Source organism: Spinacia oleracea, chromosome 4 (genome assembly GCF_020520425.1).
Source record: "Spinacia oleracea cultivar Varoflay chromosome 4, BTI_SOV_V1, whole genome shotgun sequence".
Lineage (NCBI taxonomy): Eukaryota > Viridiplantae > Streptophyta > Magnoliopsida > Caryophyllales > Amaranthaceae > Spinacia > Spinacia oleracea.
The window spans coordinates 2,778,985-2,800,071 of NC_079490.1; the positions used below are offsets into that span (position 1 = coordinate 2,778,985).

Sequence of the window (21,087 nt, forward strand, 5' to 3'; positions counted from 1 at the left end):
ACCTCCCAACAAAACAATGGCAAAATGTTTTAAAAAACCCGTCACGGCAGACGACACGATAATCCTTTTCTCGACCTCGGACTCGAACGAGGAGTTATCCGGTTGCTCCTCCTCGTCGTCCTCCTCGAGCAACCACTCTCCGCCGCCATCGGCCACCGCCACTAGGTCCCACTCCACAACTACTTCCACCCCTTACAAGCTTATTGTCAAAAACCTTTCCTACACCATTAAAAGAAACGGGGGCCCATTTCAAAAGCCCAAGCCCAATGTTGAGATCCTTAAATCAGTTTCCTTCACAGCCCAAAGCTCCCAAATGCTAGCAATTGTGGGCCCAAGTGGGACAGGGAAATCAACCCTTCTTAGAATCATATCCGGGCGGGTAAAAGAGAAAGAGTTTGACCCGAATTCAATCTCCCTAAATGACCACTCAATTTCAAGCCCAGCCCAATTAAGAGCTTTATGTGGGTATGTGGCCCAAGAAGATGATTTACTCCCTTTTCTTACCGTTAAGGAAACTTTAATGTTTCGCGCCAAATTTCAGTTAAGACAGTTAAACTCCCAAGATAGAAAAAACAGAGTAGATAACTTGTTACAAGAACTTGGTCTTCTCCAAGTTGCAAATTCCTTTGTGGGTGATGAAGAAAACCGGGGAATTTCCGGGGGAGAGCGAAAACGGGTCTCAATTGGTGTCGAATTGATCCATGACCCGCCCATTTTGCTACTTGATGAACCAACTTCCGGGTTAGACAGCTCAGCTGCACTAAATGTGATTGAACTTGTTTCTTCAACAATGTCGAAATCAAAGCAAAAGACGGTTATTTTCTCGATCCATCAACCGAGTTATCGAATGTTTAAACACATTTCTCATTTCTTGATCCTGTCACATGGTTGTGTTGCTCATAATGGAACAATCAAATTGCTAGAGGAAAGGATCTCCCATTTGGGTTATGAAATTCCATTACAATTAAACACACTTGAATTTGCAATGGAGATAATCTCCAAATTAGAAGATGAAAAACCAAACATTTGTTCTTCTACCCCAATTTGGAACAAGGGTAAAAATTTAAACTTTTACCCCCCAAATGATGAAGGGGTTAAAGGGTATTTCTACAATAGGGGGTTAGAAATAAGAATCCTTTGTTCAAGATTTTCAAAAGTGATTTATAGAACAAAACAACTATTTCTTGCAAGAACAATGCAAGCACTTGTAGGAGGGATCAGTCTAGGAACTGTGTATGTCAAGTTAGGGAAAGATGAGGTGAGCGTAGGAGAAAGATTAGGTCTTTTTGCCTTTAGTCTAAGTTTCCTCCTTTCCTCGACAGTCGAAGCCTTACCTATTTACCTACAAGAAAGAAAGGTAATAATGAAAGAATCTTCAAGAAAAGCTTACAAAATGTCATCTTATATGATAGCAAACACACTAGTATTCCTACCCTTTTTGCTTTTTATAGCCCTACTTTTCTCGATTCCCGTGTACTGGATTGTAGGGTTAAACCCTACAATCCAGGCCTTCTCCTTCTTTGTTTTCAACGTCTGGCTGATAATCTCCATGGCTAGCTCGCTGGTTATGTTTTTAAGTTCAATATCACCCGATTTTATAGCAGGGAACTCGCTCATTTGCACCGTTTTGGGTGCTTTCTTCTTGTTTTCGGGGTATTTCATACCAAAAGAGATCATTCCCAAGTATTGGATGTTTATGTACTATCTTTCTTTGTATAGGTACCCCTTGGACTCTATGATTGTTAATGAGTATTGGGGTATGAGAAATGATTGTTTTTCATGGGCAACTAATGATCATACTAGTAGTAGTAGTAGTAATTGTTTGATGAATGGGGGTGATGTTTTGAGGAATAGAGGGCTTGATAGGGATATTAGATGGGAAAATGTCGGGCTTATGATCGGGTTTTTCGTCTTGTATCGGGTCGTTTGTTGGGTTATCTTGGCTAGAAGAGCTGCAACTACGATTTTCTAGTTCGTTTTCATGGTTAATTATTCAAGAGAATTTCATGTAAAACTTCATTGTTGTTATGCGTAATTACATAGTTATTGTTTATTACTTATGTATTATATTTGGTCAAAATCAACAACAAACCGGATCCGTGGCGCAATGGTAGCGCGTCTGACTCCAGATCAGAAGGTTGCGTGTTCGATTCACGTCGGGTTCAAAACCCCGAAATTATCCGGATTTCTTTTTTTATTTTTTTAACAAATTCTTTCTACAGAAGCAACAATAGCGCACAACAAACTTAAAAAATATTCTACCTTTTATTTTATTTTAGAATATCAACCGCTACTTTTACCGAACACACATATCAGTTAAGCGCTACCCGTTACCGCTAATTTTGCCGAACAGGGCCTAAATAAATACTCAAGTTATTAGAGTTGGTGGGGAACTACCTTGTGATTTGGAGGTCACAAGGTTGAGCTCCATTACTTGCGAAATATTTGAGATTGACTCAAACGTAAACCTGTGTAGCTGGATTAGTTAACCTGTGATAGGTATTGGTTCAGTAGAGTCTCTTCTTCATACCTAATAAAAAAAAGGGTTCCTTAAACAAATACTATAACCAAATTAGAGCTTAATGTTATGGAAAGTAACAATTTATTTGCATTCTCTTCTATTACCAATCAGAATTTACGTTACCTTCAAAAAAAGAATTACGTGTAGTTGTGTACCTGAAAAGGTAAAATAGGTACATCAACGCCAAGGTAAAGTCCATTTTGTTTAAGTCGCTTAAGCGAAGATTTTGGGAGTTATCTGGCTAAAGGCAACTTCATTTACGCGCTTATGCGAATTTTAAGGTAGTTGACTCGCTAAAGCTCTGCTTTTAGAATGAAATCGCTAAACTCCAAAATGAAAGAAAAGCCTAATTAAGGAGGTTATTCAATTCATTTGAATGTAAGTTTACTATATTTCTAAGTGAGCAACCTTTCTCGAATATGAGTTTTATGCTAGGTTGGTTCACTTACTCACTTGGGTATACCAACTTAATTAGTCAATATCCGTAATTAAGAACTGTAATTTTACCTAGTTGCCAAGTCGTGTACTCAATTGTTTAATTAGCTTTCTATTGTATTTAAACTCATTTAATCATCAAAACCGAAGTATCAACTACCAACCAAACATTAACTTTATTGTTTACAAAAAGTCTTATTTAAGACCGGTGTAAAATAAATATTGTAATACGGAAGTAAAGTTAACTTAAAATAGCAAGCTTCGGCTTGCAAGGGAGTAGAGGCAAGGAGTCTCTCTTGCGAACCCTGAAGCGCTTGGCAAACTCGACACAAGCAGTCGCAAACGGTTGGCAACAGGTCCCCTTTCCGGCTAGCAACAAGTCCATATAATGTAAAATTTATCTATTGCATTTTTTTTATGATAATTTTTTTTTAATAAAAATCATCTCTCTTTAAAATCACTACTAATATATAAAAGGTAACCCGATTAGTTGAACCAAAACAAAAGTTTAGTTCCTATTTATCACCTTTATTTCTCAAAAGTCTCAAGATTTATTCGAAATAAACTATGATAATCTACGTGTACACTAACGCAAAACCTAGTGTTATAACGAAAACAAGAAAGATATAAATAACGTAAATAAAGAACATATAAATTTTACAGGGTTCATTAACAATGTGTTAGTTACGTCCACGGGCAGAGGAGATGAATGTTTTTTTGATCTTGATGAATACAAATTACAGAACAAAATTAGGTTATGACCTAGAGAATTGATATTATATACTTTCTAGACAGATGCTGAAAAACTCAAAAAATAAGCCCCAAAACAGATAACCTTAGTGTAGAATAACCGGTACAGTAAAGAGCTTGACCGGTTGGGTAGTTTGCTCGTCGCAGTAAGGAGCTTGACCGATTTAGGCACATTCTAACACCTAGCTTCCTAACAATAAAACTATTAGACATACTTCCTAGCGGCAATTGAGCTTTACATGCATATATGGGATACGGTTTTATGTATGGTACAATGGATTGTATAATAAAGTTTCCATAGACTATTAGACATATATCATATTTATAGAATTAAACATGACAACAACAACGACAACTCTTTTCCTGCGACCTTAAAGTTCTTGAGCCGAGCCTATGTGTCTTGAGTCTAAACAGACGTGGTCCATATCAAGCCCACTTGTTTCATGTCAGATCAAGTCGTGTCAGAAATTTAAAAAAGGAGACCTAGACACGGTCCAAACCCATATTTCCTCGTGTCGGGCCAAAGGCTAATCTTAGTTAATTTAAAGTGCTTTATCGTGTCGGGTCGTGTCATTCCTAGTTTGTCGTTCTTTTGCAAAACAAGGGCCCAGTCAGATCACGACTTCATTCTCCTTACAAACCGCGTTTTTTCCGTGTCCATGTCGTGTTGTGTTTTTTTCTTTCTCTAACCATGTCGGGCATTGGGCCGGACCCAACCCGGCCCGACCCGTGCCATCTCTAGTGACGGAGTCATTCAGTTATAATTCCCATTTCCCCTCCTCCTCCCCCCTCAACACATTCTTCCATGAATGTCCCACAACTCACTTTCCATGTGATTGCTTCAACATTTTTACTAATCAAGCTTCCCCCCTTTTTCTCTCTCCTCTTATTCCACTGCTTCTGCATCATTCCCAAGTCCCCTGTTTTCACATTTATTTCAATCCCAATTAATGCACAACATTGCCATAAATGCCCTTTTTTCCAAAAATTAATTCATAACATTTATTAATTTATCGGGGGTTACAATTCTTATAACCCATTTTCGTTAAACTCATTTTAATTCCCAGAATTTTCAGCAAAAAAATTTCACAGAAATGAAGAATGTTATGAGTGTGAGGAAAACTGTAAACAGGGGATCTCTGTTTTTGTATGTGGCAATAACAATCGGGTTTTGTTTTGCCACTTATTGTGCATTATTATTGAGTGCTCATGATCGGGCCCGGGTTGACCCGGTTATTAAGATGCCCGAGGAACGGAAACGGGCCGGGTTCCAAAACCCGAAGAAGTTGTTCCATGTAGCAGTAACGGCTACTGATACACCATATAGCAAATGGCAATGTAGAATAATGTACTATTGGTACAAGAAGGTTAAGGATTTGCCCGGGTCCGGTATGGGTGGGTTTACTCGGGTTTTGCATTCGGGCCGGGCCGATAATTTGATGGAGGAAATCCCTTCTTTTGTGGTGGATCCTTTACCCGATGGAATTGACCGGGTGAGTTATTATTATTTGTGTTTGAATCAAGTGTTTTGATTAGTTGATTTAACATGAATTGGTTTTTTGGTCATTTCACTTTATATTTTTTTAGATGCAAACATATATTCTGTAGTCTGTTGTAGGGGAAATGATTTTGGCACATCCACTGTGACACATAGTTTTCCGTGATTTAAAGTGTGCCAAAATCAATTTCTCCTTAATGCAAGGTCACTTATCATTGCATATTTGTGTGAGGATCCGCTCGAGTTACATGAAAAATAGAGAGATCGATAATTTTAAAGATAAGAAATTAATACTCTCAAAACTTTGTTATAATTCTCCATTAACTAGACTGTCCACAAAAGGCTTCCATTCCATGGTAGACTATTGATCGATTTTAAAAAAATTAGTGGTACAATATTGATTTTAGGTAGTAGGTCTAAATAATTAGCTACTTGTTGTATTTAATTGAATATTTCCTTGTCATTTGTCAAAGTCTTGAGTCTTGATGACACAAGCTCTAGTCAATTATTTGATTTCTTAATAATTTTATATTTCATTTAACATATTTTTATGTAATCCAAAGTCCAAACCATAAAACATGTTTACTTGTTCTAAATGGACCCTATTACCCCGCTTGTTACGGGAACCTGACTTGTTGTGAAATGATTTTTTATTTATTTATTAGGGATATGTTGTGCTAAATAGACCTTGGGCATTTGTGCAATGGTTGGAAAGAGCAACAATTGAGGAAGAGTGAGTGAATGCATAACTTTGAAATTCTCCATCCTCTTCTATACTCCCTTTGTTCGGAAAAGTTGTCACGTACATTTCCTTAAAAAGTAACGGTGTGGATTGAATTTTCTTATTACACGCCTTTTAATTGAGATAATAATGTGACAACTAATTCGTGATGAAGAGAGTATAATTTTCTTTGCTTTCTTAATTGTTTTGTGACAAGTGACATTTTATCAATCTTGGTGTAGATATGTGTTGATGGGTGAACCGGACCATATATTCCTAAAACCCTTACCAAACTTAGCATACGGTAAATACCCGGCCGCATATCCATTTTTCTATATCCAACCCGCCCAAAATGAGAAGATCATAAGGAAGTTTTATCCGAAAGGCTCAATATCGAATGTGGATCCAATCGGAAATTCCCCTGTCATAATCACAAAGGTACATTATTAGCTATTAATTTTCTCCCTTACATACTTTGTTATTTGGACGTTTCATTTTATTTCAAGTACCCGAGTCCGATTAACATTGATTACAGACGTAAAATTTGTCGAGGATAACATAGAATATCTTAAAAATGAAAATACTTCGTATCTTTATATGCATGAAATGCACCACTATGTAGAACATAAGATATATTACCTGCACATCATAGGTTTTCCCAAGTCTTATAATCTTTTATGACATATATATCGTATAGCTAAGATATAACATAACTCTATCACATATGATATACAGTCTCAACTGAAGAAAATCGCGCCTACTTGGTTGAATATATCCTTGCAAATAAAGAATGATCCAGAAGCAGACCGCACCTTTGGCTGGGTGCAAGAAATGTGAGTAAGACCCTGTTATATTCACCTCATTTCCCCTTATTTCAGGAAAAATAAGTCTGTAATGCTAATAACGTGCCCGTGTGATGAAGGTACGCGTACGCCATAGCTTCAGCATTACATGGTGTGAAGCATATTCTTCACAAAAATTTCATGGTTCAACCTCCATGGGACTTGGATATTGGTAGTAAAACTTACATCATACATTTTACCTATGGTTGTGATTATACCATGAAGGGAAACCTTACTTATGGAAAGATTGGTGAATGGCGTTTTGACAAGAGATTGTATCTTAATGGCCCTCCACCGAAAAATCTTACACTGCCTCCTCCTGGAGTTCCTGAGACTGTGGTATGTCACTACGCTCTGTTCTTTTCACATGGTCTGGTCTGATTTTTCTGACTTCTGTCTGAATGTTTTCTATTAGTGTCTTTTGTGCTTTCTGGCCTAGTTTGATGTTAAGAAGAATTAGTAATAAGCAATAAGGCTTTGTTCTCTTCACCGTCCAAATTTTGTAGTTTATGTTTCAAGAATGGTCCGAGTTTTTCTAGCACGGTTGGATTTCGATTTTTTCTAGTCTAGTCTGATTTGATCTGTTTTTTTGTTGTCTGATATGATTTTGAAAAGAATAAGTAATAAACAATAAGAATAAGGTGAAAAAAACATAATTTTAACTTATATCACCACTTACATTATTACTTCTTTTCTCATTGCCTCTAAAAATGCTTCCTCCAATAGATACACTATAAAATTATGCATTATTAGAGACGGATACTATAAACATCTCAAACTTGAGACGGATTACTAAAATTTCGTCTCTAAATTTAAATTGAGATAGAATTGTATATGGAGTTTCAAAACTTATGTCTAAAATTTGTAAACGATTTGCCAAATGTCTCAATTTTTTTTGAGACGCCCTCTATAGACACTACAAGAAATTGTACTATTAACGACGGGAAATCCCGTCGCTAAAAGCCAATAAGTGTTGATTAACGACGGGATTTTCCGTCGTGAACCCGTCATAAAAGGGTGCCGTCGTTAACGTACAATCCCGTCATTAACCCATCGTAAAAGACATTTGCGACGGTTGTTCCCGTCTTTGTTGGGTTGTTATCCTCGTCGCAAAAGCTTTTTTCAACGGGATTTTTACCCGTCGTTATTAAGTTGTCATAAAAGATACAAATTTTTGTAGTGAGAGACGCCATATTTCTGTCTCAAATCCGTCTCTAATCATTATTTAGAGACGGATTTGGATTATTTAGAGACGAAAATTCTTGTCTACATAAAATAATTATTTTGTAGTGATACAACAACTTTCTAACGATGTATATGTGGATATTTGGTGCAGGTAAGACTAGTAAAGATGGTGAATGAAGCTACGGCCAATATTCCTGGTTGGGAAACTCTTTAATTGACGTCTTATGAACATAACATACACATAATTCGTGTACAAAGTATAGAAGGTGTTTTTAGTTAGTTGGGATTAAAAAAGAAAATGTACTTGATCGAAATTGAAAGCAATAGTATTACATACTACCTTCGTTTCTGAAAGTTCTTTACAATTATTATTTACACGGACTTCAATGCAATATTTAATTACTAATGTATCTGATTTCGTATGTGAAAAAATTATAAAAATTTGATATTTTGAAAATACATACCGAGATCGATCTAACAAGATCTTACATGTAACATTTTGATGTATATAATAGTGGGAATTTACGGTCAAAGTTTTTATAATTTGGACACATATTCCAAAGCGTAAATAACTTTCAAAAATGGAGGTAGTAACATGTTATGGAGTATGTATGGAGTACGTATTCGTATTTGTATGGGTTTAGACTTTAGAGGCCGAGAAGCCTCCATGTAATGACATACTCCGTACAAGATTTGTTAATAATCAATTGTATCACGGCTTAAAGGTCGCATGTTGCGACCTTTATCATTTTCGTCAATATCCCGTCGTAAAAGACATTTGCGACGGTTGTTCCCGTCTTTGTTTTGTTGTTAGCCCCGTGACAAAAGCCTTTTACGATGGGATTTTTAACCCATCGTTATTAGGTTGTCGTTAAAGATACAAATCTTTGTAGTTATATTAATTAAGTACTCCGTATGAATAATTTACACTATACGTACCGTCGATTTTTTTTTTTAATAGGTAAGAAGAAGGGAGCCTAACTGAACCAGCACCTAGCACAGGTTAACCAGCCCAGCTCCGCAGGTCATCGCTTGAGCCACTCCCAAACATTTCGCAGTTGATGGGGCTCGAACTTGTGACCTCCAAGTCACAAGGTGAGTTCCCCACCAACTCCACCAACTTATGTTGGTATACGTACCGTCGATATGATGTCAATGTACGGAGTATGTGTTATCACATGTACATATTATAAATGTTACGCGTATATATGTGTTTCATTGCAATAGCTTAAAGAGGAAGTCCAAATACATGCCTGGCATGTATTTGCAAAAACATGTCAACTCCAAATAAAAAGGTAAATGTAAATGTTAAATATTTTTGGGGGGAAATGTATAACGGAATTGTAAATTTGTAAAACGGGGTGGTGACTTGGCATTGCTGAGTTGGTATTGGTATTACAAAAATGGTATTGGTATTACAAAAATGGTACTAAACTTTTTTTAAATGAAATTCATTTTCCTTAAATGGTACTCGTTTTGTACTAAATTTTATAAAGTGGTATTAATATCACAAAAATGGTGCTAAATATTTTAAAATGGTATTCATATTGCAAACGGGATTCAAGTTGGCAAACGGGGTTGACTATTCAACAATTTCAAAATGGATGGGAAATTACAAACAAGCCCATGGCATGTATTTCATAATACATGCCTGACTGCGATTTTGACGCCCTCATAGCTTAAATGATATTGTATCCTTTAAATTTCTAGCCAGTACTCCATAATAGATTAATTTTGAGCTTATTTTCATTAGAGAAATTCCAAGTCAATCTCATCGATCGGGATACTCAACAAATAAGAGTACACCATCAATAATTATTCAGCCAAATATATACAGTATTTTCATTAATTTCCCAATCAATGAGAATAACTCGTACAACCTCTTTTCAGTGCGTCTCATCACCCAAAGCATCAAAGTTACTCTTTAAGAACACTACAAGAATTTGTATCTTTAATGACAACCTAATAACGACGGATCAAAAATCATGTCGCAAAAGCCTTTTGCGTTTGCGACGGGGCTAACAACCAAACAAAGACGGGAACAACCGTCGCAAATGTCTTTTACGACAGAGTAACGACGAGATTTACCATTAATGACGCCCCTTTTTATGACGGGTTTGCGACAGGAAATCCCGTTATTAATCAACGATTACTGGCCTTTAACGACGGGAACTCCCGTCGTTAATGGTAGAATTTTTTGTAGTGCGAAGCGGCCGTTTTAGATTAGGGTTTGATGAAAAGCCGAAAAACGTGTCGTGTAGGGTCGTGTTCGTGTTTGGTCTCGACAAAATTCATCAAGACTATGTAAATCGTAGGACGGTTGCATAATACATAGTATGACAAATGAATCTAATCGGGCCGTGTTGGGTTGGTCTCGTGTTTCCTCTCAGTAACTTCCACTACAAAAATTTGTATTTTTTATGACAACCTAATAACGACGGGTAAAAATCCCGTCGTAAAAGGGCTTTTGCGACGAGGATAACAACCCAACAAAGACGGGAACAACCGTCGCAAATTTCTTTTACGACGGGTTAACGACGAGATTTTCCATTAACGACGGCCCCCTTTTATGACGGGTTCGCGACGGAAAATCCCGTCGTTAATTAACAATTATTGACCTTAAGCGACGGAATTTTCCGTCATTAATAGTTTCTTGTAGTGTTCGTATTCATATCGTACCGGTTTCAATTGTGTCATGTCAAATACTGCCAGTCCATTCATTAACACTCTAGTCGACATAGTCCACCGAGGTCAATATAGAGAAAGTTGGAACCGTTAGATCGGATTTTTTTTTGTATTATTATTAGGAGCAATCATACACGGGTCAAAATCAAGACAATTCGGGTAATACAAAATGGGCTAAATGTTTGTCTATACACTTACCAAAAATCCATGTTCACATATATATACAACTATACAAGTCAAACAAAATCATGCAACAACTCTTGTTTTCTTATGTAATAATACAACCATTTTATTTTTTTAGCCTTTATATGACATTTCAACCTCCCATTCTCTATTTAAACTTCATCAAACACCTTAATTTGATGCTTAATTCCTCCCTTTTTTTTTCTTTCCTTTTTTTTTCTTTTTCTGGTGTAGAGGCAAATCAACAAAATGGTGTAGACGAGATTCGATACCAGATTTTGGGTACCAGCTCTCAAAACTTTACCAACTATATCAGTTGACATCTACTCACTTCCCTTCTTTTTTTGGATTTTAAATCCATTTTATTTCTTAAGTTTTACTATTTTATTGAAGTTAAGATTCAAATTATAGCAAAAATACTACAATGATGATGAATGGGAGCAAAATAATGGGGAGGGGAGGTATGGTTTTGTTTGTGGCACTATTTATTGGGTTTTGTTTTGCAATCCATTATTCTTCAACTCTATCGTTAACAAATACCCAACTAAAAGTATTGGGTAAGTACGGCCCGGCCCGACAAGTTGAGCTGGTTGTCGAGACGCCCGTGGACCCGAAACAGGACGCAGTTTCGGGTCCGACCCGGATGAAGTTTCATGTAGCGGTAACGTCCACGGATTCAATCTATAGCAAATGGCAGTGCAGGATTATGTATTATTGGTATAAGAGAGTTAAAGATTTGCCCGGGTCCGATATGGGCGGTTTTACGCGGGTTTTGCATTCGGGTCAGCCCGATAATTTGATGGAGGAGATCCCTTCTTTTGTTGTGGATCCTTTACCCGAGGGTGTTGATAAGGTGAGTCCATGAATTCCATTAGATAAACTATTATTTCTTGGGTTGACTAAAAGAGTCGAATCTTATGCGCCTAACTTTGAATATTTTATTTTTCTTTTGAAAAAAAAAAATTAAAACGCGAAAGTTAAGTAAGTCTCAAGACCGTGTTGAATTTTCTTATCTAAAATCCATGCCTCTTTTTATCAATGTACTTGTTTTAATCCCGCTCGCCCCCGGCCACTGAAAGGATAACCATATTTATATCATTACGTACAAAAGCTCATGACTGAATGATACAAATTATTATTATTTTAGTATTTTGTTTGGTAAAAAAACGACATTATGTATGACTTAGATTAGTGGATAAGTCTTTGTTGTATGAAATTCGAGGTAAACCATATATTTGAAAGAGGTGGAAGGGTGAACGTCACGTGGAAGATGGACTTGATTAAGAACGCCTTTTAATGCATAGTATAGATTTTTATGTGTTTGGAATTGAAAATGTATCATTATATATATGAGCTTGAAAACTTTTTATATATGTAGGGATACATTGTGTTGAATAGACCATGGGCTTTTGTTCAATGGTTGGAGAAAGCAACAATTGAGGAAGAGTAAGTGTTTCACTTGTCATAGATTTATGCAACATCTTCAACTCAACTATTTTGTACTCTCGTTGTCTCATTTTACTCGCCTCATTTTGACCAAAAACTCATAATAAAATGAGACGGAGGAGTAACAAGTGGCATTATTTTACAAAGTAATTAGTACAATTCTTGATGTATTGTTTGTAGATATATTTTAATGGGTGAACCGGATCATTTGTTTGTGAATCCGTTACCAAACTTAGCACAAGGAGAAAACCCGGCTGCATATCAATTTTTCTACATCAGACCCGATTTGAATGAGAAGATCGTTAGGAAGTTTTACCCGAATGGATCCATATCGAATGTGGATCCTATTGGAAGTTCTCCAGTCATTATAACAAAGGTATAAGCTATTAACTTTTATCCTAGTCCCTAATTTTCTAGTTTTCTAATACTTTCTCGTTTCTTATTGATTTTCCTGTTTTGGTTGTCCACGTTTTCCATTACACATGTTTAACCATCAATTCATTAATTTCGTATGCGTAAATTTTTGATATTTTGAAACCACTCAGTGAAACAAATCAAACAAGACACCACGTGACTATGTTTTTTTCCTTACATTTTGTTTTTTTTTGTAATAGTCTTTGCTGAAAGAAATCGCGCCTACATGGATGAACATTTCGTTACGGATAAAAAATGATCCCGAGGCAGACAAGACCTTCGATTGGGTACAAGAAATGTGAGAGATTTAATTTAATTTTCCCGTTACTAGTTCAAATAACATTATTATAAACGTGACAATCAATTCCAGACGTAATTTCATCGTTCTAACGTGTGTTAAAATGTGCGCGTGTAACACGTGTAGGTACGCCTATGCTATAGCTTCAGCATTGCACGGTGTGAAGCATAAACTTCATGAGCATTTCATAGTGCAGGTATATATATACAATCGAAAGATTGGGTAACATTAGAATCAATTTTGCATTTTTCGTGTTTTAATCGAATTATAATTGTACTTAATTTGGTAATTCTAATGTTAATTACGCGGTTATTTCAGCCTCCGATGGATGGGAATGTTGAGATTAGTTACATCATTCATTATACTTATGGGTGTGATTATAACAACAAGGTATGTAATTATATATACTCATTGCTTCCTGCGTTGACTGAGAGACTGTATACGATAGGTTTCAAGTACGAATCCACTGCCTTCATTTGTAATTTATATTACATTTATAGCTTATTCTCGCGCGCGCATAAAAAATACACTCGACTTGTTGAGTTTAGACATGTACCACCTTTTCGTGAGTCTGTACTAGGTATGCGTATTGCTTGTAGTTACAGCCAAGGCAATTAGAACATCGGGCCGGTAATAAAAATGGGTGTGGGCTGAGTCGGGTTTTGTGCCTTACCAACGTACCTGGGGCTTGAACGGGCCCACCCCACGCCAAGGCCACTTGTTTCGTGTTGTGCCGTGTCATAAATTTCATAAGGCGGCCTAGGCACGGCCCAAGCCACGTTCCCTTGTGTCGGGTCGGGCCGTGCTTTTGTGCTCAAATTTCACTTTAATTTAACTTGTTTTGTGGACTTGTCGTGTCTGTCCTTGCCGTGTCTTTTCCAAAAAATGTGGCCCAAGCTCACGTGCCGACTCGCGCAGTAGATTCGTGCCTAAGCCTAATTTCACTACAATTTAACTTGTTTTGTCGTGCCGGGCCATGTTGTGCCCTGTCATACTATTTTTTAAAAAGAAAGTACGATTATAGCCCATGACTTTGTGCTCATGACATGCCGTGCTTTGTTCATATTGGGCCATGCTGTACCTCGGCCCGCCCGGGCCATTGTCGTCTTTGGTAAAAATTTGTTTGTAACGCTGCATTTAATTAGCTACTATTTATTTGATCCAAAATTCACAAAATTATGCAGGGAGAGCTTCTTTATGGACAGAAGACAGATTGGCGTTTCGACAAGAGATCGTATCAAGATGCCCCTCCACCCAAAAATCTTACACTGCCTCCTCTTGGAGCTCCTGAAACTGTGGTATGCCTCTAAATTTGACCTCATCAATATTTACCCGGTCTGCTAGGCAGACCCGACTCTACTCGAAAATTAGCAGGTTTTGGCAGAGTTTTTAGGCCCGTTTTCCGGACCCGGCCCAAAATTTAAAATTTATTGATGGTTTTTGGCAACGTAAAGCTACAATTTTAGTTATAAATTTAGCCCGGCGTGAAAAGTCCGCTACTTTTGGCCGAAATTGCGGGTTTTGGACACACAAAATTAGCCTGAACCTTACCACTACCCGACCAGACATAACGGGCTGATTTTAGGCTATGGCCCGGCCCGGCCTTTGATCAGGTCTACTCTAAATTATACTACGTAAGACTTACTTTTTACATAGTACATTACATACCCACAGTACACGATTATTTTTCTTAACCAACACAAGTTGATAGAGTTCAGAGTTGATGGAGCTCACAAGATCGAGCTCCATTTCAGCTAGCCTTATGCGTAGCTGAGTTGATTAACCTTAGATAGGTGTTGGTTCACTAGGGTTATTAGTTTATATATTACCACTACAAGAATTTCTTATCATTAATGACAACCCAATAACGGCGGGTAAAAAATCCCGTTATAAAAGCCTTTTTCGACGGGACTAACAACCAAATAAATACGGGAACAACCGTCGTAAATTTCTTACCGACATAAAATCCCACTACTATTTACCTTTAGCGACGAAATTTCCTATCGTTAATCGTACAATTTCTGTAGTGTACTTTTCGTAAGCATTTTAATTAATTGCCTGAAAATCTAGCTCTTTTTTTGAGTATTTTGTTATGCTACTCTTTGGTGCAGGTAAGACTAATACAAATGGTGAACGAAGCCACGGCCAATATACCAGAATGGTAAAATCTCTAATACAGTGTACTTTTTACGAGCAAAACGTACATACATCGATCTCTCTTATACGAAGAAATGGACATCATCTACAAAGAAAGATGCACTTGAAGTGTTAAAAAATGTTGTAATCTTGTATGTACAGAGAACCCAAATATTTTCTTGCCAAATTGACACTACAAAAATTTGTATCTTTAACGACAACCTAATTAGGACGGGTCAAAAATCCCGTCGCAAAAGCATTTTGAGACGGGGCTAACAACCAAACAATGACGGGAATAATCGTCGCAAATGTCTTTTACGACGGGTTTACGACAAATTTACGACGGGATTTCTATTAACGACGGCCCCCTTTTATGACGGGTTCGCGACAGGAAATCCCGTCGTTAATCAACGATTATTGGCCTTTCGTGACGGGATTTCCCGTCGTTAATAGTACCATTTCTTGTAGTGTGATGATACTTTTGGGAAAGAAAAGTGTTTACCATTCACGGCTCGGACCCAACATGAAAAAAGCACGGCCAAGAACGAGCAGAAGTCGTGGGCTGGGCTAAGACCTCATTGTTTTTTTTTTTAAAAACACGACAAGACACGACATGATCCGACCCGACACAACTAGGCTTAGTTAGGCACAAGGCCTGACCCGGACCAACACAAGAGCACATGGGCTTAGCAAGCCGCATTTTTAAAAAATTTGTCGTAAATCATCCCAACACGAATCAAGTGAGCTTGGCATGAGCCGGGCCCATTCAGGCCCAGCCCAAGGCATATGGGACTACACAAAACACGACCCTGTCCAGCCCAACCCACCACATTACCATCTCTACAAATGTTGATACAAAGCATATTTCCCACATTTGTGATAATGTTACGTTCCAAATTACACTAAGACCAACTTCATATCTGAAACTTTGGCATATAATACAACTAATCTACCTATATATTGATACAACTATATACAATTATTATATGTCGTGTCCGGCTCGGGCAGGTCAGTCGGGCTTTCGTGCCTAAGCCTCATTTCACTCGATTGAATAAAACTTACCATGTTGCCAAGTCATGTCGTGCTTTTCGTAAAATAAAATAAAATGCGTACCAAGCTAGCCCACGGCCCACGACTTCGTGCTCATATCGGGTCTGGGTTTTATCGTGTTGGGTCGTGTCGTATCTTGGCCCGTCCTGGCCCAATGCCATCTTTAATCAAGTTGCGACAACGGAGGTAACTTTAAGTGGACTTGGTGTGGGGTGGTACTGGCAAGCCCCAAGGCACGTGGGCTTGACATGAAGCCCAGACCAGCCCGACCCGACCCGGCCCATATTGATGATAATGTTACATTGTTATAAACTTATAATTCCCTTCCAAATTACAGCAAGAAGCCAAGAATAACTTCTTATCTAAAACTTTTGCATACAATTTCTTAACTACATTGATACAACTTAACTACAATTGTTTAAGGATGTTGTTGTTGTTGACTATCAGATTTTGAAGGTCTTGAAGTAAGAGAAGGCCTCATTTTAACAATCTGTTCATCATCAACGCCCAACTTCTTAGCAAGCCGTGCTGCCTCGAAAAACCGTTTCACTGCCTCCTCCATGTACTCCTTCCCTTGCTTCACCGTCTGCCCTTTCGCTATACTTTCCGGGTAGCTCGAAAGCATGTTATCGCCTTTCAACACCGCGGCGAGGTGCATCAGCTCTTGCTGGAACTCGCTCATCGGCCTGTTTTCGTCGGCCTCCGACTTCCTTATCTTCACCGGCGTCGGCAGTTGCGCTGTACGTAACCAAGACACAACACATGAATTTTGGTTACACTGAAGTACTGAGCAAAAGGAAATAAAGCTAGAAATTCACTGATCTAATATACTTAAACATGAATGTTGGCCGGGCCGGGCCGGGCCGGGCCCGGCCTGAACGGGCCCGGCACACACCTAATCCACTTGCTTGGCCAGAAATTTCAAAAGGGGGACTAGCTACTTAGAGATGGACTTGGGGCGAGTCGGGTCTTGTATTGGGCCTGGATGGGACCGGCCCGACCCACACTAACCCATTTGCTTCAAGTCGGGCCTGGCCGAAAATTTCAAAAATGCGACCCCAAGACAATATGCCCTCGTGTCGGGCCAAGATGGGTTTTCGTGTCTAAGCCTCGTTTCACTCTAAGGCTTCTTTTTATTTAACTTATTTTGTCCAAACTTATATTTTCTAAACGTATCTTAACTTATACTCCTTATGAACTTACATAAACTTATTTTATCCTACAAAATATATTTTTTGTCTGAAATAGACGTATTTTTGTGTGAAAACGTTTGAAAAATACTTACTTTTTTATGAACTTATTTTTATCTTAACTTATCTGAACTTATTTTGTTTGAAAAAAATCAAAATAAGTCGAACAAAACATATCCAATATTTAACTCGCTACGTCGTGCTTTTTCAAACAAATAAAAAACTTAGCGACTCTAGCCCATTCCACCTCTCGACCCATGACTTTGTGCTCATATAAGGTCGTGTTGGGCCATGATGTGCATCGGCCTAAGCCTGACCCATTGTCATCTTTAATCAGATTACCATAGGGAACCTGGAGTTTACGCAATGCGAAGTGTTGGATAAAAACATTTGCACAGTTTTTTTTTTATGCACGCGTGTCCACGATCTAATTTAGTAATCTATATTATATATTAAAAGGCGATTATAAGAAAGTTAAGGACTTAAGGGTTACATAAGGTTTGAACCCTTGACTAGTTTAAACAATAAAGCCTTTACCACTAGGCTATTAAATGCTTCTTATTATCATTACCAAAAAATATATAAAAGTAAATGTGAATGTTATTAATATAGTAACCCGGGGTATCGCCCGGGTCCAAAAACTATTTTACGACGAAAACAAAACACAGGGGACTGGGGTCATGAGTTAGAAGTGATTAAAATCCTGGCTCTACCACTGATTATGATTATAAGACCCCTTATCGCGAAAAACCCAAAAACCTAAAACAAAATGCATATTATAAGTTCAGTTTAAACTAACCTGGACAATCTGTTCTTGGTTCAGTCCTGGTTTGTACAATGCCCTCAAAGGTGCCAGCCCAAGCATCCCTTTTGGTTAAGAAAGGGCTAGACAGGTTGAAGAGTTTCTTGACCGTAGCTGCAATCGACGAGTGCTCGTATTCCGATGTCGGATACGGTCCTTTAGCCTTATGTACAACTGCAAAAATGTCAGTAATCAGTAAGGGTCTGTTTGGCCAAACTTCTGAAAAGACAGTTAGTCAGTAATCCACTACGAGTACGAATTATTGAACCATCATTGGTTAAAAAAGTTTCATAAAATCAATTAATGTAATGGATTAAGGAATCTCAAGTGAATATAACATGAAAAATAAGACATTACTTTTACAAAGGTTACATAAAAGCCAATGTGAAATGAAGAAAGTTGTGACACTTTCTAGACTATCACATGATTTATATTGCAACTTGTTAGGCTAAAATCTAAAGTAACTATTCAGATATTCTGGCTAGTTGCAGTTGAATGTCAGATTGCGGTGGCGGTTTTAGGTCCTGTTCTTTTGGACTTTATTCAGTTTCATTCGGTTGATTCAGTTAAGTTTCTAATATTATTTTCCCTAGAAAAGACGTGAACCTAACAATCCATGCAACCTAGATTACATAAGGATTTATATATGAGCATTTTTGTTAGATTCGTCTCGATATATAGTTTCAAAATATCAAACTTTTATATTATTATATAAGTAGTATCACCTACAATTATAAAAAATATGAAAATATAGATCGAGACGAATCTAACAAGATATTAATGACTAAATTTTTGTATTGACAAGCGTAAAAATTAAAATGGTGCAACAATTAAAAAACAGAGGACGTAGTTCAAATAGAAGGCGGAAGTTGTTTTAGATTACTTACCAGTACCCTTTTCGATCCAAGGCGAAACCGCAATAGTTGGGACCCGAACTCCCAACCTATCGAACTTAAACAAGAAAGGTTCAGGCCCCACTATCCCGTCAGGGCTAGGGATCCCACTAGCCGGGGTAGGGACATGATCGTAAAACCCACCATGCTCGTCGTAGGTGATCAATAGTAACGTTTCGTTCCACTGCGGACTAGCCCTTAGGGTTTCGTACACTTCCTTTACGAACAACTGGCCTTGGTACACGTCGTGCGACGGGTGATCGTCGTTAGCCGGTTCCGACTTCGTGTCCGTGTAACGTTGTTCGATCACGACGTAACCCGGGAGCTTCCCTGCCCTAGCATGCCTTTTGAAAAACGTACCATAGGGTAAGAATTTGGTGACATACTTGAGCTTTCTTAGGTTGCGATAGAACAATGTGGCCGGAATATTTTGGTAGTAAATTCCAAAGGGTATCCCTCCACTTTCCAAGTTCTCGAATATTGTCCTTTGTGGGTAGCCTGTTCAACACAATTATGCCATTACAATTTACCATCATGTAATAATATTTTATTTTTTCTCCCAGATAAGTCGCAATGACATTATAAATTATAAATAATAGGAGTGAAATCAAATCAGTGACTTATTGGTATACAAGGTGATCGGTATTTACTACTAGACCAGGATATCATTGGTATCATGCGGTAACTGTAATTAACATGCATTTTCTCATTTTGACTATGTTTTGTTCACCTTAGTTTCACTTATTTCATGAAAAATTAAATTTAGTTAAATTAAAATAATATAAATTCAGGAGCAAAATATCGTACACATATATCAAAATGGGTCAAAATGGTATTACAAACTACAGCTAAAATATCGTACGCGGGTGATCAGTATTTACCACTAGACCATAATCTCATTAGTATCATATAAATAAAATTTACGGCCATTATTTACCACTAGACCACTTGACAAGATTTACGGCCATTATGTAGTCTGATTCACGTAACTTGAGATTGAATCACGTATACATTATAACAAACAAATAATCCATATAAACACGAATCAAATTTGGTTCGACTCAATCGAAAAAGTAATCTAATTTTTACGATAAACGGAATACGTGAAGAACAAAACTAGCCGCACACTGGCTCAAGAAATTTACCTTAAACAATTTAAACCCAAAACAAACAAGACGGTAAAAAAAAAGTTACCTTTAGCAAGTAAGGCTGGGATATTACTAGTAGCTCCACCCGAAGTAGCCGAGTGAACAAAAAGCCGGTTCGGTTGAGTCGACGAAGGAACCGAAGCGAACCACCGGTCGAAACCCGCGAATTCCTGAACCAAACTTTTGTAAACCGGTACCATTTCCGGTCTATACCCATTCATAACATGTCTAGCCATATCCATACTCTTATTAACATCATAAGCTTGTTGAGCAAACCCATTCATACGGGCCGGTTCAGACCCGGTTTGACCCAACCCGAAAATCTGTTCCCTTATTGCTTGAAATGAATGACCCGGGTCCGGATCAACCACATAATGGGCCGTATCGTTGTACAAAATAAGTGGTGAATCCGGTTCAGAGAGGGAAACCCGGTTTGACTCGGACCCGTTTACGCCGTCGATATCCGGGTTGAGTCTTTTCATCCAACCCAACATGTGGTCGAAAGACCGGTTCTCCATTACTAAAATGACAATGGTTTTGATTGGGCTGGCCCGGGTAAGTGACCCGTGGGTTAAAAGAATAATTATGGTTAAGAAAATTGAATGAAAGAAGATATTGTTTTTGTTGTGAAACTTCATTGTTACTCAACTCTCTCTTGTGTTTTCTTTGGTTAGGAAATGGGAAATGGAGAGAGAAAGTTGAGTTATATAGCTAAGTTTGGTGGGCAAATATTGGCTTTCTCCTTGAGTTCTTTCCCTTTTTATGTGGTTATCTATTTGTCCATTTGAATGTTAGGCTTGAAAATATAAGGTGAAAAGAAAGTCTCAATTATTTATGTAGTTACTTTTGATTGTGAATCTATAGGGAGCTAGCTCTATGTGATTATCTTT

At 37.8% G+C, this 21,087-nt stretch overlaps 4 protein-coding genes and 1 non-coding gene across 5 annotated transcripts; 4 read left to right on the forward strand and 1 right to left on the reverse strand.

Moving 5' to 3' along the window:
- Positions 1-2,258, forward strand: LOC110783234 (ABC transporter G family member 23). Its single transcript, XM_021987545.2, has one exon. The coding sequence runs from the start codon at positions 17-19 to the stop codon at positions 1,970-1,972; it is 1,956 nt and encodes a 651-aa protein (XP_021843237.2). The 5' UTR covers positions 1-16; the 3' UTR covers positions 1,973-2,258.
- On the forward strand, positions 2,094-2,165 carry TRNAW-CCA (transfer RNA tryptophan (anticodon CCA)). The gene has a single exon. It is a non-coding gene; the product is annotated as a tRNA-Trp (tRNA).
- A 2,135-nt stretch (positions 2,259-4,393) lies between the features above and the next one.
- LOC110783235 (hydroxyproline O-arabinosyltransferase NOD3) lies at positions 4,394-8,323 on the forward strand. Its single transcript, XM_021987546.2, has 6 exons — positions 4,394-5,199; positions 5,870-5,937; positions 6,168-6,363; positions 6,661-6,758; positions 6,848-7,106; positions 8,104-8,323. Exons 1-6 carry the CDS (start codon positions 4,801-4,803, stop codon positions 8,164-8,166), a joined length of 1,083 nt encoding a protein of 360 aa, XP_021843238.1. The 5' UTR covers positions 4,394-4,800; the 3' UTR covers positions 8,167-8,323.
- A 2,642-nt stretch (positions 8,324-10,965) lies between these two features.
- On the forward strand, positions 10,966-15,702 carry LOC110783314 (hydroxyproline O-arabinosyltransferase NOD3). The gene is made up of 8 exons (XM_021987639.2): positions 10,966-11,673; positions 12,199-12,266; positions 12,447-12,642; positions 12,881-12,978; positions 13,105-13,174; positions 13,297-13,368; positions 14,163-14,276; positions 15,090-15,702. Exons 1-8 carry the CDS (start codon positions 11,245-11,247, stop codon positions 15,141-15,143), a joined length of 1,101 nt encoding a protein of 366 aa, XP_021843331.1. The 5' UTR covers positions 10,966-11,244; the 3' UTR covers positions 15,144-15,702.
- A 747-nt stretch (positions 15,703-16,449) lies between these two features.
- Positions 16,450-20,990, reverse strand: LOC110783315 (non-specific phospholipase C2). The gene is made up of 4 exons (XM_056841999.1): positions 20,244-20,990; positions 19,044-19,547; positions 18,154-18,330; positions 16,450-16,902 (listed from the first exon to the last, which is right to left on the reverse strand). The coding sequence occupies exons 1-4, from the start codon at positions 20,833-20,835 to the stop codon at positions 16,583-16,585; spliced, it is 1,593 nt and encodes a 530-aa protein (XP_056697977.1). The 5' UTR covers positions 20,836-20,990; the 3' UTR covers positions 16,450-16,582.
- Between the last annotated feature and the right edge of the window lie 97 nt (positions 20,991-21,087).